The 14,745-nt window shown below is 58.3% G+C and overlaps 7 protein-coding genes across 7 annotated transcripts; 5 read left to right on the top strand and 2 right to left on the bottom strand.

The window, feature by feature from the left end:
- Positions 1–666: 666 nt before the first annotated feature.
- On the top strand, positions 667–3,660 carry PSEUBRA_002972 (OB-fold nucleic acid binding domain, AA-tRNA synthetase-type; the record flags this gene model as incomplete). The annotated part of the gene is made up of 1 exon (XM_016437335.1): positions 667–3,660. One exon carries the CDS (start codon positions 667–669, stop codon positions 3,658–3,660), a length of 2,994 nt encoding a protein of 997 aa, XP_016292843.1.
- A 1,125-nt stretch (positions 3,661–4,785) lies between these two features.
- Positions 4,786–5,900, top strand: PSEUBRA_002973 (Histidine phosphatase superfamily, clade-1; the record flags this gene model as incomplete). The annotated part of the gene is made up of 2 exons (XM_016437338.1): positions 4,786–4,905; positions 4,992–5,900. The coding sequence occupies 2 exons, from the start codon at positions 4,786–4,788 to the stop codon at positions 5,898–5,900; spliced, it is 1,029 nt and encodes a 342-aa protein (XP_016292844.1).
- A 122-nt stretch (positions 5,901–6,022) lies between these two features.
- On the bottom strand, positions 6,023–7,138 carry PSEUBRA_002974 (Alcohol dehydrogenase, C-terminal; the record flags this gene model as incomplete). Its single annotated transcript, XM_016437356.1, has 1 exon — positions 6,023–7,138. One exon carries the CDS (start codon positions 7,136–7,138, stop codon positions 6,023–6,025), a length of 1,116 nt encoding a protein of 371 aa, XP_016292845.1.
- Positions 7,139–7,866: 728 nt separating this feature from the next.
- Positions 7,867–10,542, top strand: PSEUBRA_002975 (Ysc84 actin-binding domain protein; the record flags this gene model as incomplete). Its single annotated transcript, XM_016437330.1, has 1 exon — positions 7,867–10,542. One exon carries the CDS (start codon positions 7,867–7,869, stop codon positions 10,540–10,542), a length of 2,676 nt encoding a protein of 891 aa, XP_016292846.1.
- A 56-nt stretch (positions 10,543–10,598) lies between these two features.
- On the bottom strand, positions 10,599–12,287 carry PSEUBRA_002976 (uncharacterized protein; the record flags this gene model as incomplete). Its single annotated transcript, XM_016437355.1, has 1 exon — positions 10,599–12,287. The coding sequence occupies one exon, from the start codon at positions 12,285–12,287 to the stop codon at positions 10,599–10,601; it is 1,689 nt and encodes a 562-aa protein (XP_016292847.1).
- A 337-nt stretch (positions 12,288–12,624) lies between these two features.
- PSEUBRA_002977 (uncharacterized protein) lies at positions 12,625–13,248 on the top strand (the record flags this gene model as incomplete). Its single annotated transcript, XM_016437349.1, has 3 exons — positions 12,625–12,785; positions 12,863–13,023; positions 13,115–13,248. 3 exons carry the CDS (start codon positions 12,625–12,627, stop codon positions 13,246–13,248), a joined length of 456 nt encoding a protein of 151 aa, XP_016292848.1.
- Positions 13,249–13,655: 407 nt separating this feature from the next.
- On the top strand, positions 13,656–14,679 carry PSEUBRA_002978 (Crotonase superfamily; the record flags this gene model as incomplete). The annotated part of the gene is made up of 3 exons (XM_016437345.1): positions 13,656–14,292; positions 14,374–14,467; positions 14,559–14,679. 3 exons carry the CDS (start codon positions 13,656–13,658, stop codon positions 14,677–14,679), a joined length of 852 nt encoding a protein of 283 aa, XP_016292849.1.
- Between the last annotated feature and the right edge of the window lie 66 nt (positions 14,680–14,745).

Raw genomic sequence — 14,745 nt, forward strand, 5'->3', positions numbered from 1 at the left:
ATGTGTGTCAGATGGGTTTATGTATGGGAGCTCTTCGGATACAGAAGAGCGTCGGATGGGTTGCTCCGGCTTCAAAGGTCAAGGTGACAAGGATGGACAGACAACCCACACCGCAGGCGAGCATGATGACTGTGCTCCCGAACACGCAAAACCGCCTCCACAAGGCCAGTTGGATGGGAGGAAAAAAAAAACCGAGGGCGCTGTGTCTCAGTCTGACGGAGCGATCTGAGAGCTGGGTTGAGTGACAGAGTAGTGAGTGTGACCGAAATGATGGCATGGCACAGCGCTGTCCACTGCCCTCTCTGAACCAGGGTTCGGTTGGTCGGAGTCTGCTTCCTCGTGCATCTCGCAGCCAGTCGACTGCTCTTGGTCTTGGCTCCCTCGCAAACAGCATATCAACCAAGCTCCCTTCTCCATCCCACACCGCTGACGTCTCTCTCCTCCTACCACTACGCAATCCCGATCTTTCTCTATCACTCGCTCTCTTATAAGCGCTCTTTCTCTCGCCGGCCTCATCCGGGCAACCTCCCGTCATCATCATCGCCTGGTCTTGCCCTTCGGTGTCACCTCCACGTCCAGTCTCGACCGTGTTGGTTGCTACCGTCTGATCTCCACATCACCCATCCAACAGAGCCTTCTCAGGATAGATTTCGCGCTACCGTCACAATGCTGAAGCGCGCCGTAGCCACCCTCACCAAGGACTCGTCTTCCAGCGGCGAGAATGGGCACTCCAAGAGCTCCAGCACGCCCTCCACCGGCCATACCACGCCCAATCCCCCTCCTTCCGCCAAGTCAACCGGAGATGTGACTGGCCAGACCGATCCCTCCGACAAGAAGTTCCGTCTCTCCCACATCTTTTCCGGTCACTCCCTCCCAGGTACCCGCAGGTCCACTTCGCGCGCAGCCAGTCTGGACGAGCCTCGTCCTAGCGCCGTCAAAAAGGCGCAAAAGGTTGAGGAAAAGGAGCGCAGGGCCCTTGAACAGGAACAGGTCAAAAAGAGGATCGCTATGGCTCGCAAGCAGTCCGATCTTCGAGCCGCTCAGGTCGAGACACCCGAACAGCGTGCTCGCTACGGCGAACAGTACCCTCAACAGTGGAATGAGAGCCACGACAAGTGGGCCGACATCTTTACCATCTGCGATGATGCCGACATCGGCGACACCGTCACGCTCCGGGCTCGTATCCACACCATTCGAGATGTCAGCTCGCACCTCGTCTTTATCGTGCTTCGACAGCAGATCTCTACCATCCAGGCAGTGCTTGCTGAAGAAGACGGCATCACCACAGGCCACATGGTCCGTTGGGCAAAACGTTTGCCGCTCGAGTCGATCGTCATGGTCCGTGGAAAGCTGCAAAAGCCCCGAGAGCCCATCACCGGGGCAACCACCCAGCAAGCAGAGATCAAGGTGTACGAGCTCTTCCTCGTCGCTCCTCCCAAGGAGACGCTTCCCTTCAATGTCTACGACGCCGACCTCGTCCTCAAGAAGAGCGACGACGAGGCGAGCCACAGTGGGCATGGTACCGATTCAGACGGCGAAGGCGGTCCTGTCCGCGATGAGAACCACTCGATCGAGAGAAGCGAAGGCCCCGTCATCACACAGCGAGTTCGCCTCACCAACCGCATCATCGACCTGCGCACTCCTACCGCCCAGGCCATCTTCCGCATCAACGCTGCCATCTGCACCGCCTTCCGATCGCACCTCGACAAGAGCAAATTCATGGAGATTCACACTCCAAAGCTGCAAGGAGGCGCCTCTGAGTCCGGCTCGAGTGTCTTCATGCTCGACTACTTTGGGCGTCCCGCTTGCTTGGCCCAGAGTCCCCAGCTGTTCAAGCAGATGTGCATTGCCGCCGATATGAAGCGCGTCTACGAGATCGGTCCCGTCTTTCGCGCCGAGAACTCCAACACGCCCCGCCACTTGACCGAGTACACCGGTTTGGATATCGAGATGGAGATTGTCCACTACTACGACGCCATCCGCGTCATCGATGGCATGCTCAAGAGCATCTTTGTCGCTCTCAGGGACAACTTCAAGGCCGAACGCGAGCTCATCAAGCGACACTTCCCGCACGAGGATCTCACCTATCCTGAGGACACGCTCATCCTTCCGTTCGCCCAGGGCGTGCGTCTTCTCGTCGAGTCGGGCTACGTCGAGGAAGACGGCAGCATCCCCAAGGAGGACGAGGATCTGTCCACTCGCGCCGAGATTCGCCTAGGCGGGGTGATCAAGGAGAAGTACAACACCGACTACTACATTCTCGACAAGTTCCCCACCTCGGTGCGCCCCTTTTACGCCATGGAGGACAAGGAGAATCCCAAGGTGACCAACTCGTTCGACATCTTCATCCGCGGTCAGGAGATCTGCACGGGTGGTCAGCGCATCCACGATATCGAAGAGCTGGAACGCAAGATGCAGCGTCTGTCCATCTCGCCCAAGGGCATGCAGGAGTACCTCGAAGGCTTCCGACTCGGTGCGCCGCCCCACGCCGGATGCGGTATCGGTCTGGAGCGTCTGGTGATGCTCTATCTCAATTTGGGTGATGTTCGACTGGGTTCGCTCTTCCATCGTGATCCTCGCAGTCTCCCGCTGCAGAAGCGAGACGACGACGAGCTGCGCCATCCCGAGGCGAGCACCAACCCGCCGCCCTGGAAGCACCCACGACTGGCGCTCAAGGCGGACGGCGAGAGCGAGCTGCGCGACATGCAGCCCCTCGAAAAGCTCATCGCCAACTACGGCGATGCCTCCAACACGGCTTGGCTCGACGAGCGCTACAAGGTGTGGCGACATGCCGACACAGGCGCTGCGGTGGGCTACTCGCCGTTCAAGGGCTACGCCATGATCATCGGCGACCCGCTGTGCGACAAGACGCAGATGACTCAAGTCGTCTCGGCCTTCCTCCAGTTCATCAAGAAGGAGGCCAAGCTCAAGCCGATCTGGATGATGGTGTGCGAAGAGGTCGAGGAGATCCTCGGCGGACGTCTCAACTGGTGCACGCTCTCGGTCTCTGCTGAAGAACGTGTCGACGACCCTGCCAAGAACCCGGCGCGCCACGACCCCGACATTCAGAAGAAGGTGCGCCATGCACGCAAGGAGGGCGTCAAGATCGAAGACTACAAGCTGAGCGAGACGGTGCCGGACGAAGTGGTCAAGGAGACGGACGAGCGGATCCAGGACTGGCGCAACAACCGCAAGGGCGAGCAGGTGCACATGACTGACGTCCACCCGTGGCGCGACATGGAGCACCGCGTCTACTACATCGCTCGCGATGGATCAGGCAAGGTGTGCGCCATGGTGGTGCTGCACCAACTCTCGCCTGCGCATGGGTGGCACATCAAGTGGGCGCTCGACTTCCCTGGTGCCCCCAACGGGACCATCGAGCATGTCATTCTGCACGCGCTCGAGAACAACGCGGGCAGCAAGATGACTTTCGGTGCCTCGGCCACGTCGACGTTGGTCTCAAAGCACGGTTTGAGCAAGGTGACCACCAAGTGGCTGACGAAGGCGTACGGCTCGATCGCAGAGCACAACAAGCTCACGAACAAGGGCGAGTTCAGGCAGAAGCTGGGAGCCGTCGAGGATCGAGTGTACGTGTGTTACCCTCGACACGGTCTTTCGCCAGCAGGCGTGCAGGCCATCATTGGCTTCTTCAAGCAGTAGAGATGCGGTAGCAAAGAAACACAGATGCACATACATGCAAGGATCGGAAGCGCATTTGCTCGCGTATAGGACAGGATTCGCAGATTCGTTTAATGATACCACGTTGTCGATTGATCTGCGAGACGGTTCTAGCTCGGTCGATCTTGTATCGGCAGACAAGGTGACCGACGGCTACCGGTCAAATGAAAAATGGTTTGCCCACAGCCGACGGTTGGATGACGTTGTCCGATTGATGGCTTCGACAGGCGGTGGGAGAGATGAATTGCCAACACGTGTGGGGACTGCGTCGGCGATATGAACTGAATAAGGTGTTGTTCTCGAGTTCGCCGGTGTCCAAGGGTCCCACCCGCCACCAAATAGGGTTCTCCCTAAGCGAGCACGTTCTTCACTTTCGAACGATCTGAAGAACGGTGTCCAAGTCAAATCAACGTGCCCACAACACTGTTGTGCTCTGCTCAATGGTTGAAACATGGTTTGATCTACAGTCGCACCCCACCCTGGTGGATCTGCCGGTCATCTTCGGATGGCCTCAAGCCGACATCTCTTCCAGAACAAAACGTGCTAACTGTGCTTAAACGCGGACAAGCCAACTTTGAGCTCGCCAATGCGCAGAACGGCTCTCCACCCACGCCGTCGGTCCGGCTCGGCGAATCGTTCCCGACGCATGATTCAGAGAACACACGGCAGTCTCGTGCCTGACCTCGACTGCAAGGGAGTGCTCTTGGTGATTGCTGCTTGTTTCAGAACGTTCTGCATGATAGCAATTTGAGAAGAAGGGTCAAGCAAGGGTCCTCCAGCGCCCAGACCATTTTCACACCGCTGCTCCCGCCCACACCTTTCTTCCGCCAAACACCATCCCTTCGTGTCTGCTTCTTTGCATCTCGTTTCGCTTGCACACCGACTCCTGGTCCGGACCGCATCTCGGCTACTCGCATTGCTCGCATCTTGCTTCTCGTCCTCGGCGATCCTCACCACACGTGCGCTTCCGGCGTGGCAGCCATCACCTCAGATCGACACATCGTTGACGGTAGACTTTCGCATATATAGACTAGCATCTGGTACGTCGTCCATTCTACACTCATCCATCGCAACAGCTTCCCTCGCTCACCAGCCTCACTTGCAATCATGGTCTCTTCTTCCGCCTTCCTGGCGCTCCTCGCCGTGGCTGTCGCTAGCGTTCAGGCTGCTCCCGCTCCGCCCCACCCCGTGCCCGGCCCGCCCGCCATGCAGACGTACAACTTCACCGTAAGCCTTCACTCATCCTCTCCAATCCTCTGCCTGGCTCCTACGCTGACATTCTGACCCCATTCATCTTTTTCATCTTTCTTCAGACCTACACGGGCTTCTTCAAGTACGACACGGCCGAAGGCACCTCTCTCCCTGCCGTTGCGCCCAACTTTGGTCTGCGGGACAACACCACTTGGGCCGCCCTAACCCAAACCCTCCGACAGCTCAACTCGCCCGCCGCCTCGCACGACGGTTCGTCGTACAAGCTCATCTTCGCCGGCCGTCATGGTCAGGGCTACCACAATGTGGCCGAGAGCAAGTACGGTACGCCTGCGTGGAACTCGTACTGGTCCGAGCTGACTACGGATGGCAACCTCACCTGGGGACCGGATGCGCGCTTGACGCCGTTGGGCATTCAGCAGGCCCAAGCGGTCAACCAGGCTTGGACGGCTATGCTGAAGCAGCAGGATGCGGCGCCGTTGCCGACCAGGCTGTTTTCAAGCCCGCTCAGCAGGGCCCTGTCGACGCTCGAGATCAGCTACGACAACATTTTGGTCAAGAACCCGAACGATACGGAGGTCGCTCCTCAGAAAGGGCCTGGTGGACCCCCCGGTCCTCCTGGTCCCCGTGGTCCTCCTGGCCCTCCTGGCCCGCGCCTGCTGGTCCCCGAAGTCAAGGAGCTCTTCCGCGAGGAGTACGGCGAGCACACGTGCGATGAACGACGCACCCGCACCCAGCTCGCCGCCGACTACCCCAACGTGCGCTTCGAGCCCGGCTTCACCGAGGACGACCAGCTGTGGACCACCACACGCGAAGAGGACAGCCATCTGGATGCGAGGATCCAGACGGCCCTCAGCCAGATGTGGAACGAGGCGAAGCGGGAGGATGTCGTTTCGCTGACCAGCCACTCTGGGGTGATGCAGAGCGTTTTCAGGGTCACCGGGCATTATCCGTTGCATCCCGCCACCGGAGCACTCATCCCCTTGATCGTAAAGGCTACTCCGACCAACTAGACCGCACTGTCGTACACGCACGAGGAGATGCGTTCATAGAGAAAAGAGATCGTCACGGACTTGGAATCAGACTATGTTTAACGGGATTCGTCTGATTGATCGTGAACAACTGAGTGCGAGCCTTACTTCCACACCTTGCTCTTTACCATCTGGTCTTTCAAATTCCACTTCTCGGCCCGCTCCGTGTCGATCAGCACAGCGACCTTACCGTTGTTCTCACCGGTAAACAGCCTCAGGAACGCATCCTCTGCACCATAAACGCCGAAGGTGACGTCCTCGCGGTTCTTGATCTTGCCCTCGGCCAACATCTTGGGCACCTCCTGCATGAACTGGCCGATCCACTTGGGGATAAAGCTGGACACGATGAAGCCCTGGTACTTGATCTCCTTGGTGACGATGTTGAAGAGGTTTTTGGGGTAGACGACGTCTTCGGGTTTGTCGGCGTTGTAGCCCGAGATGTAGCCGCAGGCGACGATGATGCCGTAGCGCGCAGCGACGGAGATGTAGGCTTCGAGCTGATCGCCGCCGACGTTGTCGAAGTAGTAGTGGATGCCGGTCTCTCCAGCAAACGCCTTGAGCTTGGCGGGGAGGTCTTCGGTTTTGTAGTTGATCGATTCGTCTGCACCAAGCGAGCGGACGAAGTCGCATTTCTCATCGGTGCCAGCGGAGGCGATGACTTTGACTCCGGCCTGGTGGCACAACTGCACGACGAGTTGACCAACCGCACCCGCCGCACCCGAGACAAACATCTTGTTCCCCGGCTTGAGATCGCCGACAATCTCCTTGAGAGACATGTACGCCGTCATACCCGCCATACCGGCTGCGCCGAGGTAGGTGGTGATCGACAGGCCGTTTGACAGCTGTTCCGAGTCGAACTTGCGGAATGTCGGCACGGCGGCTGCAGGATGGATCGTGTACTCCTCAATCCCCGTCGACCAGGCATAGACGATGTCGCCAGCAGCAAATCCCTCCGCTTCGGAACGGACGATCTCACCAATGCCAATCGCAGTCACGGGTTTACCGACCACATAGGGTGGGGTGAAGTAGCCAATGTCGCCCTTCATCCGGTTGCGCATCGTTGGGTCGAGCGAAACGGCAATGTTGCGCGTGATGACACCGCCGTTGAGCGGGACGGAGGAGAGGTCGAGCTCCGAGGTGCCTCGCGTGGTGGTCTCGCCCGGCTTGGGCATGCCCGTAGGCTGCACCTTGTTGAAGAGCACTTGGTGGTTGGTGACCATTTTTGCGAATCGATTTGAATGACGTTGATGGTCAAAGGCTAGGGACATGGGTCGATTGATGCTGTTATATGCTTTAGACTGGACCGTCAGCAGAAGCTTAAACCCGAGTGTTGTTCTTGCCCCTTTGCCACGAGGCACAGGAAGAATCTGGTCGAAACAGCTTGAAGCTGGGCCTTGGCTGCCGAATGAACCGGTAGAACTTTGCCGCGTACCGAATTGGCCAAAGCTGTTCGATGACACACGCCGGTGACTGGCCTAAATTTCCTGCAAGATGCATTGCCGATCCTCCACTTGTTGAATCGTGCGAGAGGGGATGCAGATGATCGCAGCCAGCCCCTGATCTCCGCGGGCCAGACGATTACGGTTCAGCCAGGCGGTCGGAAGCATAGCCCGCTCGACACGTGCTTCTGGCGGGCGGCGTCGCTCATCCGGCCGGTGCTGGCCAGTGTGAGCAGAGAGCGATTCTGTGCAGACACGACCGCCCTTTCGGCATGTCATTGATCGAGCCGATACGGGAACGTCCATCCGATAACGGCAAGGCTGACTGACGATAGTCATCACGTTTTCGGAGAAAAAGGGTTATCGCTCTCGGCACGGACCCTGGATCGTGCTCTCACCTTCTCAATACGACCATCATAACCATTCGTCCTCAAGTACAGCATACCACCCTCCGGCGCAAAGCTCCTACCTCGCTGCCGCTACCTCGCAGCGCAGCTTGGGAATTCACCATGTCCGACGGGCCGTCTCGACCGGCGCACCGCGCCTCGCCCTCGACCTCCTCCACCGAACCAGGCCGCTGGTCACGATGGGGCAAGACAGCATTCGACAAATCCATCGTCGTCTCCGACTGGGCATCCGGCTATGCCAACGCCGCCTCTGCCAAGATGGGCGGCGAACGCTTCTGGCCCAAATCCAACGATTTTCCGGAAGAGATCGCCAAATGCGAGCGCATCCTCCGCGCCTTCACTGTGGAAGGCATCGAGACCAAGCCCTCCACCACCACATCCGAGGAGGGAGACATTGTGGTTGAGAAAGATCCCAAAGCGGACAGCTTCGTGCACAAAAAGCGCAAGGTGCTGCGGAAGATCCCGCCAGCCGTCATCAAGCGTGCGAAAGGGATCGTGATTTATACGGCGATGCGGTCGGGTATCGCCCCGTTCGGTGGGGCGGGTGGTGCAGGGTTGATGCTTGCTCGTCTCCCCGATAGCAGTTGGAGCGCACCCAGCTCGATATCTCCCAACAACCTCGCCGTCGGCCTGTTGCTCGGGTTCGACATCTTCGACGTCATCCTCGTCGTCAACTCGGATCGCGCAATGGAGAGCTTCAAATCGCACAAGGTCACTCTCGGAGCGGAAACGGCGGTTGCAGCAGGCCCCTTTGGCGCAGGCATCAGCGGCGAGATGGGTATCGATCGCAGTCCCGTCTTTTCGTACGTCCGATCGAGAGGGTTGTACGGAGGGGTGGAGGCGATGGCCCAAGCCTTTCTGCATCGCTTCGACGAGAACGAACGGATCTACTACTGGCCCGGTGTCACAGCGAGGGATATTCTCGAGGGGAAAGTTCGGAAGCCACCCATCGTAGACCCCCTCTATCGCGCACTACGGGACGCAGAGACGGGCATCGCGCAGGGAGACTCGCTCGAACGGACAGTGTACGAGACAGTCCTCGCCCCGCCCAACAAGGCCGTCCGGTCGCTGGCGGCCGAGGAAAGCGCAGAACTGCTCGAGGACGGAGAGAGATTGAAGCTGCCTCCGACACCAGAGGAGTTGGAGGCCATGGAAGACGCAGGCATTCCGGACGAGTACGATTTGCAGATGGAAAAGATCGTCCAGGAGGAGGCGAGGTTGAAGGCGGAACAGGAGAAGAGGGAGATCATGGCGCTGCCACCGCCACCGCGGCATAAGAAGGTGGTGGGCGTGTTGCAGGCGAGAGGCTCGACAGCGCCAGGAAAGAGACGTGTGGCGCCGCCGATGCAGGATGGAAAGCCGGGTCGAAGAGTCGCCCCTCCACCGCTAGACGACGGTGAAAAGGCAGAGGTAGAGGGGGACGAGACGGTGCAGGCGGACGAAGAGAAGATGGACCTGATCGACCTGGACGAACCCGAAAAGCCAGCGTTGCCGGTTCGACCTCGGCACGACGCCGCCGTCTACAGTCTCGCAGACGAGCTGCAGCGGTCCAGCTTGGACGGCACCGTCGACGAAGCCAAGGCGATCAACTCTCACGCGGTCACAGAAACCGAAGCACCGTTGCTGGAAGAGCCCCTCGAAACCACAAAGGACGTTGGAATGCCAAAAGCGACAGCAGGAACAGATGGCGAGCCGGCTCCCCTGGTCGTCGCGCATTCGATCTCCGAAGCATCCCGACCCAGCACACCCAAGACCGCCCTGCCTGATCTCTCGGGGGACACCATTTCCCGTTCATCCTCCCTCTCGCGCCCCTCTCGCCCACCTCGTCGTGCCGCAGCCACACCAACCATCACCACCGTCGCCCTCCCTTCCAACCCACCACGCCTACGCCTCTTCTTCGACTGGGACGAAACGATTACCTCGCACGACACGCTTTCGCTCATTGCGCCGCCTGAGGGCGAGCAGGCGCACGGTACGGCGTTCTCCTCCTACACCACGGCCTACCTGTGCGATCTAGAGACGTTCGAGTCGACCTTTGGAACACGAGAGACGTGGGATCGCCAGCTGGAGTTCCTGGGTCGGATCGATGAGGTTGAGCGGGCGTCTGTGGCGCGTGTCGAGTCGGGCGGGTTGTTCATCGGCATGTCGAAGCGTTCCCTTCTCGACCGAGCTGAACAGGTCGAATTCCGACACGGCTGGGACGCCTTCTACACGTGGTTGCAGGAGCAGGTGGAGACCGAAAGCGTGAGTGCGGACATCATCAGCGTCGGATGGTCCGCCGAGTTCATCCGTCACGCCATCGAGCGTGCCGCTGCCAAAGGCGTCATCGACAGGGTGTACGCAAACCAAGTCGAGATGGTGGACGAGGTGGCCACGGGCAAGTTGACCAAGAGCACACCGCTGTCGTTGGACGGAGAACTGGGTGGGGTCAGGACCGGACTGGACAAGTTGAAGATCATGCAGTCGGTGATGAACGATGGCGAGGTCAAGGTGTACGTGGGCGACTCGGCCACGGATCTGCCGTGTCTCGTCAACGCCGATTTTGGATTGATCATGAAGCCGAACGAGAGCTTCGACGAGTCGTCGATTTATAAGGTCATTCAGCGGACTGGCCCGCCGGTCAAGAAGCTCTACAGGGAGGTCAAGGAGTTTGTGGAGTCGTATGCGAAGACAGAGACGGAAGACAAGGAAGGCGCTGTGCTGGTTCGGGTCGATGATTGGACCCAGGCGTTGGAGGTCATTCAGCACATCCAGGAGCATGTCGTAAAGCCGCAGTAGATTGCAATCAAGACAGCTTTGAGTTGGAATGCCGATTTGCATGACAGCGGGCCGCGTCAATGGTGAATGCCGAGCTTGGAGAGTAGTGCTTTTCCCTTGCTCGGCTTTTCAGGCTGGCCATTGCCACTCGAGCCTCCAGCTTGCTGCGACTGCATCTGCGCCTGTGGGTAAGGTTGCTGCTGTGGTCTAGAAGTCGAGATGGGTCGCTGTGGCACGCTTGGCTTCGCGGGTACATGCAACGAGCTTGACCCTGCACTCGCTGCTGATGTAGATGCCGGATGAGCGTCGTCGTGCTTCTTTGGCTCGAGCTCGCCGATCCTTTCCTTCGAGAGAATGATCTTGAGCTTGCTTGGCGGCTGATACGGCGCTGCTGAGGAACGCGGACCCGGACTGCTGCTGGGTCGTGAGCCCGGAGGTGCTCCGCTGGGGGAGGGCGGATTCAACTTGATGATTCGCTTCTTCGGCGTTGCGTCCGCTGGCGGCGATGCTGGCGCAGTGGGCTGATCATCGAGCGTCTGAACGTACTGGTACAGCTCGTCTTCGATGGCGCTGCTGTTGGCGGGTCGACCGTAGACGGTTCCTTTCGCGTCGTCGGGAAGTCGATAGTAGGCTGCTTTGATAGCTGCTGCCACTTGCACAACCTTCGGTGTGGTCTCAGCCGAGTCCGATAGAAGGGTGATGAGGTACATTGATCTCCCCTGCCCGTCGCATCGTAGCATCTGGATCGCATCGTGCACATAGTCGTCGGTCGAGCCCCATTTCGTGATGAGCAACTCGTTGGGTTCCAGATTTGCGATACGGTCCACAGTTGCGACGTCGACATCAGGATGTGACGGTGACGCTCTTTCGCCGCCTGGCAAGACTGCTGTCGAGTTGGCTCGCGCGCCTCCTGTTCCATGCCGTGCCTCCGCCTCCTGCCACGCCGAGCTGAAGCCTTGCGTGCTCAGGTCGGTCGGAATACCGTTGCTGCAAATGTACAAGTTTCGCTCACCGCGCGATGCAATCTTGTCATCGTACTCTTGGTCGAGCAGAGCGCTAAGGCTCATGACCAACGCTACTTCGAGTCCCTTTTTGTCCTGAATATCGAGCCGATCGATGTTGTAGTCCATGAGCTGTAGAGCGCCTGGCTTGCCCTTCCCCGCTGGTGGACGATATTGCGCCGCTAGCACATTTGGATCCGGCTTGCGGATCACTTCGCAGACATACGTTGACTGCGTAGAGGAGCCTCGGGACGGGCCGCCTTCGCGCTTCCACGAGAACTCCTCCGCGCTGTGTGATGTGGTATCGCCAAATTGGAAACGCCAGGCTTGTTGAAAGGTCATGGTGCGCTTTTCGAGCTCCACCTCGCCGTCAGGATTGAAGAGCAAGATCTGCTTCCTTTTTGCGCTGTTAATATTGGGCTGAGATATCGAAGCGAGTAAGATATCGCTGACGAGACCGTCGAGTAGGATCGTGCTGTATTGGGTGTGATTGACAGCTCGAACCCTCGTGTAGCTAGGCGTCTGCTTGGAGAAGTCGTTGGACTCGAGTGCGAGGGCTCGCTGAGCACCAACGTCAGGGATGGTGCCACTGAAAGGTGTGATCTTGGAGCTGCTCGACGACGCACCAACTACATCATCCTTGGAGGGGAGGGGAGGAGCGGAGCTGAAGCTCGAGCCTGCCGAAGTGGGATAGATGTCTACGATCCATGGTTCGTCTCTTCTCCGGACGAAGTGGAGCGTGAAGAGCGCCGCGTCGAGAGCCATGATGCAAGGCCGAGAGCTGCAGCAAGAGCGAGAAGTCCCGGTGAGTAGCTATGTGGTAGGAAAGGAAGCTGGTGAACATCAACCTCTCTCGTTACGTATGGAGCAAGAGCTGAGCGAGACCCAATGCTGAGCGGAGGCTGTGTGGTCAGTAGGAAAGCAAGGATTCAGGGTCCACTCAAAAGCTTAAAGTGGGCATCCGCTCTGCACAGCCCTTCTTGGCAGACGAGTTTAACTTTCCGCCAATTTTCTCTGCCATTGCTCCACATCCAAGGCCAAAGTCGACATCTTCAGTCTTCTTGTCGTTTCGACATCAGCTTACAGACTCAGCTCATACATCATGATTGCTTCAAGGATACAGCAACGAGCCTCAACCTCACTGCTTGCGACGGCAGCCTCACGCAGACTCAATTCGACAACTTCGAGGGCCGCTGCTCCAGGGGCAAGACCATCCTCAACAAAAGGACAAGGCTTGGATCGGCCGCAAGCCATTCTGTGGGGGTGAGCTTCCTCCTCGCATCTAGACCCATCCTTGGCGTGCTACTGACTTGATCCTTATCCGCTCTTGCCTGCTACAGATGGGCCGCGCTAATCGTAGTCGCCGGCTTCGGTTACTACACGGTCAAGTCGAACAACACGGCCAAGAAGCGCGACTTCATGATCAAGCAAGGTCAGCTGCAACAGCAGAGGAGCGCAGTCACTGATGGAGATCAGCCCGCAGCAACTTCGACACCTGTTCGTGAGTATCGCCTTGACTATCTCGAATGCGAGGAAAGGCCGAAGAGACGCGTGCTGACCTTTCCGACGATTGCATCTGCGTCCCGACACAGTCATGTCCTCAACAAACCAAGAGAAATACGCTCAGTCGCCGCTGCAAAGCTTGACAGCGGCGTTCAATCGGCAGACGACGCAACGTTCGCGGAACACAGATGCATCTCGATCTAATGGGGGCCGAGACGAGTAATTGGAAGCCTTGCGAGCATCTTTCCTGCCCATCGACTGGTTCGTGCTTTCTCGATGTAACGCCTGTGCTCCTGCACCCGTCTAGTCGAGTCTTGATCTTTCTTCATGAGCAGGATTGTGATCGCGGAGGATCGAGAAGGAGAAGGCATAACGAGGGAAGAACGTCCCCGATGCGCGCCCCGATATCGTCGCGCGAGGGTCCAGCGAGCCGGATCTTGGCAAAAACCTAAACCGGGCCGCGGCTTCCAACCTGCCCGAACAGACAAGGTGTGCATGCCGACCTTCGCTGTCCCCCTTCCTCACGCCTCACCTTCGGATCACACACCTCGCCTCCTGACCACACGCTTCACCTTCTGACTACACACATTTTGAATCGACGGCCACCACGTCCACCGCACAGATCTCGACATGTCATTCCCTCAACCCTACGCCGGCTATCCAGACGCCAAGTACCACAAGCTCACGCTCGCTGCGGACGGAGTCCTTCTCCTCTCCTTCAACCGACCACCTGTCAACGCATGGATCGATCCCAAGTGGCAGGAGCTTACCCGCATTCTTCGTACAGCTCGTGACGATGGCGATGTCTGCGCCATCGTGGTTGCTGGTGAGGGACGGTGCTTCACCGCGGGTCTCGATCTGAACGAGCAATCCCTCGCCAAGATCGTGGCCGACCAGCCGGATGCCGCACGCAAAGCCCTCGTCATGCGCTCCCACATTCGTGATTTCCAAGAGGCAATTTCGTGGTTCGAGTACGTCGAAAAGCCGGTGATCGCTGCTGCACACGGTGTGGCGTACGGGTTGGCAATCGATATTATGAGCGCATGCGACATCAGGTATGCCACCAAGACGACCAAGTTCAGCATCAAGGAGGTCGATGCAGGACTGGCGGCAGACATAGGCACTCTCCAAAGGTTCCCAAAAATAGTCGGAAACGATTCGCTAGCCCGTGAGTTATGCTTCAGTGCTAGGGAATTTGATTCTGCTGAAGCTAGGGAGATTGGGTTCCTGAGTAAGGTCGTTGATGGTGGAAGGGAGGAAGTTGTTGGTAAGTCCACCTCGTACCGGCACAAGCATACATGGGAGATCAACAAACTGACAGCTGGACCTCTTTCGATCTCGTCCGCAGACGCTGCCGTCAAGACAGCCTCTATTATCGCCTCCAAGGCACCCGTCGCCGTTCGAGGTACCAAGATCTTCCTCCTGCACAGCCGAGACCACACGTACGTGCTCCGTATGCATGTGACAAATCCTGTCAAGCTCTTTGCTGATCTTTCTGCTGATCCTTTATGTGCCTCGTCTACCCCCTCACAGCGTCGAAGAAGGGCTTCGATACACAACGGCGCTCAACTCGGCCCTGCTGCAGTCGGACGACATGCCCGTGGCCATGCTCGCGGTTATGCAGAAAAAGACGCCCAAGTTTGCCAAGCTCTGAGGCTGCGCCACCTTCGTGAGTGCTCTCTGTGGAATGTATTGCAGGTCGTTGTCTCGTCAATGTATC

This window comes from Kalmanozyma brasiliensis (assembly GCF_000497045.1).
Source record: "Kalmanozyma brasiliensis GHG001 unplaced genomic scaffold PSEUBRA_SCAF2, whole genome shotgun sequence".
Classification (NCBI taxonomy): Eukaryota; Fungi; Basidiomycota; class Ustilaginomycetes; order Ustilaginales; genus Kalmanozyma; species Kalmanozyma brasiliensis.